The following is a 10,489-nucleotide window of genomic DNA, read 5'->3' as shown; positions in this document are numbered from 1 at the left end:
ATATCTCAATATAAATGGGTAAGCCGTATTAGTCCAGTAGACAAGATGTCAAAAACGCAGTATTGCAGTGTGCCATATACGTACCCATTTATATTGCACTACGATCGAAGATACCGAATCCAGCCGTTTAAAGAAGTATTGAAGTTGATCAGAAAGGAAACTCAGATCAACAGTGACATTTTTTCTAACCCGTTATTGCACACTGCAATACTGCGTTTTTGTCTTTGACTATCATATACACACACACACAATTTTTCTATTTTTTTTCAATGACAAATTAAAAATTGTCAGGCCAAAACCGAAAATGTTTATTTTAATTTTAAATATTTTATTTTTATAAACTTTGTTTTTTATATTAATTCATGTTTTACTTTACTTTTTAGGGGCTTCAGGCACATATTCCCTTTAAAAATAGAAAAAGAGATTGAGGACACAAAGTCCTCAATCTCTTTTTCTGTATCCCCTGTTATCAATGAACAGGAATACTCCAAGAGTGTTCCTGTTCATTGATAACATGAGAACATAGTATGTTTACTATAACTACAACTATGAATGAACAGGAGGTGATGTAGATCACTTCCCATTCATTCATAATTGACAATATAGTAAACATACTGTGTCCTCAATTATCTACAAACCACTCAGCAATCACTGATCGCTAAGTGTTTGCTCCCGCCCTCCGACACACTGTCACAGGAGGCTGAGCGAACGGTGCAGGGAGGAGAGCTCAGCCTCCTGTGACAGCGCGGGCTGTCTCCGCCCCCACACCGCTCTGCGATAGGAGGCTGAGCGGTGTGGGAGGAGACAGCGCTCGGCCGGCTGTCACTTTCTCTCCTTCTCGCTGGGACACAGCAGCGCCCAGCGAGGAGGAAAGAAACCTGGGATGCGCTGATGTATCGGCAGGAAAATGGCACTTTCGGCATTTAGCCAAAAGTGCAATTTTCGGCCGATATATATCGGTGCATCCCTAATATTTACACATTATTAATGTATTCCATTTCATTGTGCAAGGTAGGTGAGCTTTCGGTTTGTGTTTATATTGTAGCAATGGGCTATTCCTTAAAGAAGCTACAAGACCTGGGCTTATCCTTCTGCAACGGTCAGTTTGGCGTCACATAAAAAAAGGGAGTGTACAGTGAGTAACTTTACTTTAACACACATACATTTACAGGACACACAAAACATTTGACACACTTACTTACCAAATCAAAGTCAATAACTTACTGAATATAGCTGGTAGTGAGGATGAAACTCCCTTCATGCTGAATATGTTTGGATCCCCTTCTTGTTCTTTAACAGATGTCCATCCCTGTATCTCTGATCCAACATCTCTTCTTAGGATTTCACACTCTCCAATTTTTTCTTTTTTTGAGGGCTTTCGTATTCTACCAGGTGCTGTACGAAGAAAATTCAAATGTGGTATCTTATATAAAAAGGCCTTTCAAACGGATTAAAAAAAAAGTTATAAAAAAAAAAAAGCAGTTGCACTATGAAATAAGCCTTTGCATTCTATGGGTATGATGGATTTACTAACTAGAAGTTCAATTTTCAAGCAGTATGGTTTTCAGTTTGTTGATTCATAGCAGCTTGCTCACAGTGAACTACAAAATTAAACAGAGCCACAAGGCTGCTGGCCTCACTCTTTAAAACTAGATTTATGCTTAGACTTTTTCAGAGGCAGGGGCTGCAGGCATGTTGACTGTCAGTCAAATTACAGGTTATTCTGATTGGGCAGAACTCTAGCTCCAGGTGGTATGGAAATTCACCTGCCTTACCCTGCTTAGTCCTATTGGCCAGAAAAACAGAGTGATGGGCCAGTAGAAATAATGTGGGAGTCAGGGGGAAGTGGGCAATCAACACTAGTTTTTTTTTTTTAAATATTAGAAGAATACAAATCATGTTTATCCTCTAAATCAGGGGTAGGCAAACGCCCTCCAGCTGTAATGACACTACAAATACCATCTTGTATCTGCCTCTGGGAGTCATGTCTGTGGTGTGTTGCAATGCCTAAAGGGATTCGTAGTTGGACCGCCAGAGGGACGGAGTTTGCCTCCCCCTGCTCTTAATCCTGTAGAAAAAAAACATTGCCCTTATATAGGGAAACAAGGGCCACTAGTGTTGGCTACCTATAAAAGCATTGAAAGGTGTGCATTGTAAGCTGGCAACACATGAACTGTACAATCTAGATTTACCAACAACTATATAAGGCAAGGGCCTACCTAAGCAATCCAGCTGACTACATTCAACATGGTAAGCTCTCTTAACATTTTTGTAGTGGTTGGTAAATCTAAAAGATTGCACAACCAGGATTGTTGCACGTGTGATCATACCCTTCGCACAAATTGAAGGGCCAATAATCAGGCTAGGGCTTAGGGTTATACTGCTGTCTGCTAAAAATAACATTAAAAAAAAAAAGAAGAAGTGTATTTAGCTTTTTACAACCCTGTTTAAAATTTGGTATGCATACAATTGAACAGCAGTGTTTAGTAACTGCCAGCTTTTTACCTCTTGTTGGTTTCTGATCCTCTGCATCAGAAGCTCGCAGCTCATCAATACTGAGATCCAACAGCCATTCTGGTTCTTCTTCAATCGATCTAAGAGCGTCCACTGGTGGTATGTCTAGTTTCCCTTGTGGACGGCGCCTATGCATTTCTGGAGTGCTACTCTCTTTTGGGGCTTTTTTCGCGCTTCCTCTCCCTCTCCTAGACCTGTTCTTTGCAGTCACCTCCTCATCATCAGATTCTGAGGGTGCGAGTAATGTACAACTCTTTGTAGAAGGTCTCCTTCGGGATGTAGGCTTAGCCTGCACAGCTTGCTTTTTGCTATTCCAAGTTGGGTCAGTATCAAGGTTATCTGGTATTTCAAGGTCACTGTCACTGAAATCAACCTGTGATAAAGTGAAAATAAGCACAAAGGTATAAAGCAGGGGCATACAGTTATCTCTATAGGCTTATGAAAATAGGTTATTTTAACATAAAAAAAAGAAAATAAAAAGAGAAACGAATAAATGTTCTCACCTTTATTACTGCTCTAGTTTTACGTCTTCGAGGCGCTCTTGGCTCTAGTTCCCGTTTGGGAGAATCTTCATCATACACAGAGACTGAGCACTTTCTGCCAACTGCTGGTGCAACTGGTTTTGTCTGTGTTGTCAAAAGGTCTTTCTGCAATATTGTCGGAGTCTTCATAGACACAAATGGAAGGCAAGGTTCACTTTCATCAGGAGAAAAGAGATCATGGAGACTTGCAACTGAAAGCTTTTGGGCTCCTTTCTTTTTATTAGAAATAGCACTATTACAGATCTGGTTGCTCTTAGAGCTCAAGTCGGCTACTCTCTTCGCAATGTGAGGTTTCCAACCCCACACCTGCATAAAGAGATCTGCAATGCAGCCTCCGTGCTTCAAGGAAAGCTTGTAAACAGAGTCTAATGCTTTGGCCAGCAAAAGGCTTGCCTTCCATTGTTTGGAAAAAGAGGCTGGTCGTGAAGAGACAAAGTCCAAGCCTTCTTCTAAAATGCCTTCTGCAAGATTAGGAGGAGGACTCGTATACACCACTGACTGATATATTCGAGCAATTAGCCAATCATTAATACCAAGACTAATAGACTTACAATCTTTAACATGCAGAATGTCCTTTAGGACCTCAGAGAAGTAATGCGTTTTGAACTGACTACGTTTGAGAGCTAAATGCAACAGATCCTTGCTCTGAGGTTCATTCTCTGCCTTAGCCACCAGCCATTGAGTGCAGAGTAAGGCAAGTACCAGGTCAGAGCATAGAGGACAGGTACATTCCAGTGTATGAGACACAAAATCCGGAAGAGTCTTCTCAGAAGGAGCAGCAATTGTTGGGGATTCGGGGGGCTTCACCAAATCTCTTGTTTCAACAAACTGAAACTGCACCCTTTTAAGAAAATCATCTGCTTCTGCTGGAGGACTGGGTGTGAAATCTGGGGTCTTTTCTTTTTTGTTTGATTTCTTCCCTTTGGAGACTTTAACTTTCACCTCTTTTTGCTTAGTGTTAGCTGTAAAATCTAGCAAGTAGTAACATTAAGTTAATTCAACTTCATTATACTATGCAATAACATATGTTATCCAAATATTGAATCTGAGAATAAAATTGTTACCTTGATTTAAAAAGAAATCGTATTCCCTAATAGGGGAAGTGTAAAGTATCAGTCTACAAAAGTCAGTGCTGAAAAACCCACCTGTGCAAGACTCCATGAGGAACACCACATATTGCAGATCTTCTTCACACAGCTGAGGCTCTGCACGTAGAGTCTCCAGTTCTGCCTTTCTCAACAAGAAATCTGCACAACTGTATAGAGAAAGTTTGAGATAATGTCGAGAGGTGTAATTAAAATCAACCATGAACAGAAAATACTAATTACCAAGAAAAAAAGAAATACAAAAAAAGGTGACCCTACACTCCAGATACTGCTGAGAACATGCGGATAGATTTACCCTCAACTTCTAAAACCTAGAAAAATTAGGGAGGCAGATACCAGTATGGGTGCCGGCACAGAGTATTTGGGCAAGTACTCGCACTTGTCCAAATGCTCCAGATACCAGAAATTCCAGTGTCAGGAACCCGGGCGATGAGTCATTGCACGCTGCCCAGCTTCCCGATTCGCCAGGAAGCTGACTCCAAGCTCCCTCGTCACCTGGTGTGAATACATAGACTTACCATTAAGTAATGTTTTGACATCAGCGACGAAGGTCCTTGGATCTCATGATGTGGATCCAAGAGACCTTCTTCGCTGATGTCGCAACATTACTTACTTATGGTAAGTCTATGTATTCACGCCTGTCTATTATCCGCATTGAATTTACTCACCTGCCCAATACGCTGACACCTCTGATGTCCGATTGGAAGTGCTAACACACAGCATCACCTTCCTGGAATCGTCCCTCCAAAGCCTCCACTAACTCATCCAGACGTGAGTATTACATTTCCAATCCTTAAATCACTTCCCTATGTATTCTCACTAGGTTGCTAGTGCTTCTCTATCCCCTCACCTTCTTGTTATCCACACCTGTGCATCACTAAGGTCACCTCCTGCTAAACCTTGTCTTTGGTCACAGCCAACGGTTTAGATTACATTTTAAGTTACCCTCTCATTTGGAGTATATTACAATGCAGACTCCTGTTTAGGAGATTTTGTTTAGCTTCCTGTTGAATCGCTGAGATGGGAAGTAGAGTGAAATTTCCTTAATGGTACCCAGATAGAAAAATGCCTTTCCAAGCCGAAAAGGCTTTGGGGGGGGAAAAAGAAAAAAAGGACAAGATTCTGTTACTTACTGTCGCATACTATGAAGAGTTTTGGCTAATCTCAATCCTTCAAGGCAGAAGGACTTGGCCTCAGAAACACTGCCAAGAGAGCTCAGAGTGCTGATAAGATCCTGAGAGCAGCTTAATAGATCAGCAAGTACTTGCCACTTCTGAAGAAGGTTCTCACCTGAATACAACAGATAACTTTGTTAAAAAGGATAGAATAGCACATAATTATACTTAGAAATGGTAAACATGTTCTAATTCTATTCATACCATAATCCACAAATCGCATTTCTGTTGTAGACTTTGGAGCGGACAAAACATCGTTTCCCACTAAGAGAAGGACAATGCTCCTGAGCAACTTGTGTGCCTCTGTCAGAGCAGTCTCTGGGTTATGCCAACCTGTAAAAAGTAAGGTAGCAGAAATTATATGTTTTATGTACACCAAACCCTAATAAAAAGGTTGGGGGGGGGGGGACAAAAAAAACATAGGAGTTGGGCTTTATAAAAAAAGAGAAGGAGGTTGCTTTAGGTTCCTAAACTCCATACTAAAAATAGATCTTTAGACCAAACTTTTTTTTCTAGTTTTTGATAGGTTCTAACCTTCCCCATTCTATCGGGTTCTTCTGAAGTGTCCCGAGTCTCCGATAGAGAGATCCACAAAACATTTCATGGGGCGATAAAAAGCAAAATATCTTCCAATGGGGACACCGGTTTTGGAGATAACTTTGGATTTAGCTCTTTGGCAAGGTTTCCATTAACTTCCTGTCATGGCCCTGGGATAAGATGTGAACAAAGTCCCTCCAATGGGGATGCAGACCACAAAAAAGCTTGATGACAAATTATAACCCTTTGAAACTTTGTCCCAAAATAGCTGTGTGATCATCTAGCAGAGTATTTGTCACATGATCTCTGCTGATGTGTGACAAATTGCAGTGCAAAGAAATACAAAAAAAATTAAAAAATAAGTTTACTTTTGCCTTGATCAAGGCAGGTATACAGTGCCACGTAATCACTGGAAAATAGGTGTAAAGTCTGCGTTGCAAAATTTGCATGCAGAAGGTCTAAAAATACAGAAACTGCCCAGATAATCTTTATAAATAAAAGTACTCTCAAAATAGATTTGTTTACCCTGGGCACAAAGCTTTTTGTAAAGATCTGGAAGCAACATTGCCGGTGGAAGCCGGAGATACGCGGAGAGCTCCTGCAAGACTTGGACTTTTAAAAGGTACCAGGCTTTGGAGGACTTCTGCAGAGACGGGTGCTGAAGAAGGCTTGTAAGAACTTCTACTCCATTCTTAACCTGCATCAATATATAGGAGCTTTCATTTACAAATGTACTTATAAAAACAGACATAAACAGGCCAGCTGGTCCTTAGTTTTGTTACATGTTCCCATTTAAAAAAAATAAAATTTTAAAAAATTGTTACCTACATTTAAAAGAGTTTTTTTTTTTACTTGCTTAAAATTCTACCTAGCTTCCCCTTTTGTAATGTTAAGGATGAGGCTGTGGGAAGTTAAGTTTACTGTAATTAACCCTGTCTCCACTGTGCTGGCAGATTTCATTATCAGTTGTAAACTAGATTTAAACACTGTCTGCCTTAACAACGATTCAAACCACACTGCTCCAGTATGAGCCTCCCTTCTGGACTGGTTTGCTCAGTCTGGTCACACACAGTGTGCTGCTGTATCTTGGACAGTCGCTCACTGTCCTTCAGATGAGACAACGGTCTAACGCGATCACCTGTCCATTCCAGAACACACAGGCCTGAAGACACTGCCAAGCGTGTCCTCCTGTGTCAGCAGTAGCTTACACAGGAGCACCGACTGACTGCAGGCTCTTCTCTGTGGGCGAAGTCCACCTGTCCTTAAATGCCTCCACTGTGCTACCTGTTCTGTGTTCACAGACACCCTTTGTCCACTAGCTCTGCCAGTGTAACTAGATCAAAATATTGGAAGCAGCTCCCTGGAAAGACCTGATTTACAGTATTTTTCCCCCAAGAAATCATTTTTTTAAAAAAAATATGAAACCCCTATTGTTCACTGTTGTAGTCTACTTCTCTACTTTTGTTCTGCAGTTCCTTTCCAGATCCACTTTAACAGAAACTGAGTTGAGAATTGGAAATTTTCATATTCTTGTTCATTGTAAACCCTCACAATTACCTGATTATTGATCCGGAAGAGATGGCTGCGGAGAAGTTCACAACTACATGAAGCCAAAATGTAAGCCTCACTAGTGCGGTCTGCATGCTCCAGGGCGGTTTCTGCCTCTTGAAGAGTGACCTAAGGCAAGACAGACAAAAATGACTACTCTCAAAGTCTTCCCAAGTGAAGACTCACAAAAACACACGCAATTTACTACCGGAGCAAAAGCAACTCCAGAACACCAGACGTTTGTCTTAAAAGCCTTACCTGAGCACATTCTGTACTCTCCAAGTAAAACATAAGCCTTGTTAAGTGGCATAGAGCTCCAACCTCACGTATAAAATCCCCCCAACTCCCACACAGATGTCTTACTAGCTGGAAGCTTTGTACGGCCTGCAAAGGCTGCAAGAAGAAAAGGAAAAAAAAAAAAAAAAAAAAAGGGAAAAATGTAAATGTCAGGTTTATTTTGGCCACACATTTGGCAATTTCAACTGTTTTTAACCAGTCTGGATACCAAAAAGGGAACATTACCTACTAGCATCCCTGCTATATAGATATAAATACATTAAAGTAGAGATTTACAAAATAAACAAAGAGCCATTTAACGGTCCTTCAGATCTTAGTGGGGCCAGACTGTGGCTAGTGGGAGGAGGAACTGTGCCATTGTTGGCGTCAGTGGGAGAAGATGTAGTTAGTGCCCCATTGATGGTGTCAGTGGGAGGAGGAATAGTGCTCCACCATTGGTGCTGACAGAAGAGTGCCCCAAGTGATGATTAAAGGCAAGAAAAAGCCTGATCTTAACGTTTTTCTCCTCCATCGACAGCCCAACTTCATCTCAAAAAGATCTCTCAAAGAGATGAAGTTGGTCTGTCTGTAGAGGAGAATAACGTTAAGATCAGGATTGGTCTCATCTGAAGGAAGGAAGATTACAGCTTCAAATAGTGTGAGGAAGGAGTTTTACCCTATAAGAAGCGATTTGAGACCCAAGGGTCTAAACACGGAGGTGAGAGGCTTATTTATCAGAGCACTGGTGTTTTTTTTAATGAGCACTTCAGCAAAAAAAAAAACAAGAAATTACAAGAGTGGGCAGAGTGATGCACAAAGAAAGACTAAGAAAACACCTTTTTTTTTTTTAGAGCTGCCTGCGCTAAATTAATTTATGGACACTTTGACCCAGGACGTTTGCTACTTTATTAGTCATTGAGTTTTTTTTAGATCACCTTGTGATTTACACAAACATTTGACCTAATTTCATTTGGAAAATTTTACATTATATATACATATTTATTTATCTTTTCTTCTTTCTCTCACAATAGTATTGTTCACTATAATATTTGTTTTTTGCACATATTTGTTTACTTGTTGGGTGATAGCACCGCTTCACATGTTTAAATGATATTAATGCAGGCTCATGCAGCCAATTTAAGTGAGCAGCTGTAAGGAGAAACGCCCAGTTTTCTTAGATTAATCGAACGCAGAAGTCCCTGTAGATAATACATTTAAGCGAGTGGGGTAAGCAGAAGAGCCTAGGCTGTTCTTCCTCCACACACACAACTCATGCCACCAATAACCCAGCTTCCAATTTATAAACATAAAAGACGGGGTGACAAGCCATTCAATTTAGACACACACACACGCGGACACACACACACGCGGACGCACCTTGCCCATGAGTCGGAAAAGAGAACCCAGTAGATGCAAGGAAAAGACAGTGTGTTCATTATTGTTTAAAGAAGGAATACTAGTTCCAGAGAGAATATCCTTCCACAGATCCAGAGCTTCGTCCAGACCTTTCATAGGCCCTTAAGCAGAAAAAGAAAAAAAAATGAACATTAAAAAAAAGGGTTACCTAACTGCTAGCCTCACACTTAAAAGTTTCACTATACATGCTTGTCTAGTAAGGTTTCAGGCAGTACATCAAAACCAGGTGTTAACCACTTTACATGAGGGGCACAGGAGGAATATAATGAAATGGACAACATTGCTAGTAAGAAGTAACTTAAAATGGAAGGGAAAAGATTTACCAGCCTCCCCAGCTAAGGTGAAACAAATGCCATCTTTAGCAGATTGGTCATCATGAAGTTTATCTTCATAGTTCAGGTCATTGGGTTCATACTCTACTCCGGTCCACTTTTTCTGGCTGTTCAGGTTTTCTTTCCGTTGCTGTTCCTCCAGAACCTAATAAAAAATGATGCAAAATACATTCATCAACATATCGTCAATGTGATGCTCCATAGGCTCGTTTGATGTACACAGTCATTTAAGATGATTGCACGTCACAAATGTAGTCGTTATTTTGCAAAGTCAAAAGAGAATACATATATACATACATACGTATACTGTTAACAGTTAATGTGAGCATTTAGCCACTCTTGTGCAACAATCTAAATTTTGCCAAAATTAGATCTACCCAGAAATATACTAAAATAAAATAACCCACACATCAAAATGCACTTTCTTCCTGCCATTTTAACATACCACCACAATAACTTGGATATACAAGAACATTCTATAATTCACAAGTCTATATTTTTACCATTTAAATCTAATAATAAAAGGAAGAAGGGCGTGTGGATGTAGCAGAGGCATACTGGATGTATATTTATTGTTTTTTGTATCTTAATTGTTTAAACCAAAGTCGATAAATACTCCTTGGAAGAAAACCAAGAAAATTAAGATTTTACCCTGCAGCAAGAAAGGAAACAAAATGGATCTGCACTGCACAAAAGTATAGCTGAAGGAAAGATGAAAAAAAAAGAAGAAAAACACCAAACACCCCTTTTTCTCTTTCAGCCAAGGTGCATTTTGTCATGTAAAAAAATGACAGAACATTTAGCTACTGGTTTTTATTACCATGAAAATACCAAGTGCAAACTGGAGATCAGGAAGGCACTGCATAATGTCATACATATGCAGCCAGATTGTGACCACAAACATACTTCACAGCCCTGATTTGGGACAGCCTGATAAGATGCAAGCACCAGGCATTAAGGGCTACTTCAGGGACAAATCTAGCCACTTCTGACAAAGTGCTTGTTATCCCACAAAGAAATATTGTAAAAAGCAATGCACAACT

General features: G+C 40.2%; 1 protein-coding gene across 1 annotated transcript in view; it reads right to left on the bottom strand.

Moving 5' to 3' along the window:
• Nucleotides 1-10,489, bottom strand: part of ESPL1 (extra spindle pole bodies like 1, separase) — a 35,933-nt gene that overhangs the window by 13,060 nt on the left and 12,384 nt on the right. The window contains exons 10-20 of the mRNA XM_018556205.1: nucleotides 9,438-9,591; nucleotides 9,076-9,215; nucleotides 7,681-7,815; nucleotides 7,432-7,551; nucleotides 6,400-6,571; nucleotides 5,542-5,670; nucleotides 5,296-5,452; nucleotides 4,202-4,311; nucleotides 3,018-4,027; nucleotides 2,506-2,887; nucleotides 1,225-1,395 (exon numbers count right to left, since the gene is read on the bottom strand). Of these exons, the coding sequence (XP_018411707.1) occupies nucleotides 1,225-1,395; nucleotides 2,506-2,887; nucleotides 3,018-4,027; nucleotides 4,202-4,311; nucleotides 5,296-5,452; nucleotides 5,542-5,670; nucleotides 6,400-6,571; nucleotides 7,432-7,551; nucleotides 7,681-7,815; nucleotides 9,076-9,215; nucleotides 9,438-9,591 (2,680 nt within the window). The remainder of the gene's footprint in view (nucleotides 1-1,224; nucleotides 1,396-2,505; nucleotides 2,888-3,017; nucleotides 4,028-4,201; nucleotides 4,312-5,295; nucleotides 5,453-5,541; nucleotides 5,671-6,399; nucleotides 6,572-7,431; nucleotides 7,552-7,680; nucleotides 7,816-9,075; nucleotides 9,216-9,437; nucleotides 9,592-10,489) is intronic.

The sequence above is a fragment of the Nanorana parkeri genome, unplaced genomic scaffold (assembly GCF_000935625.1).
Source record: "Nanorana parkeri isolate BGI_ZX_2015 unplaced genomic scaffold, ASM93562v1 scaffold228, whole genome shotgun sequence".
NCBI classification, from domain to species: domain Eukaryota; kingdom Metazoa; phylum Chordata; class Amphibia; order Anura; family Dicroglossidae; genus Nanorana; species Nanorana parkeri.
Note: the sequence above shows the minus strand (reverse complement) of the source record. Positions and strands in the feature narration are given on the sequence as shown.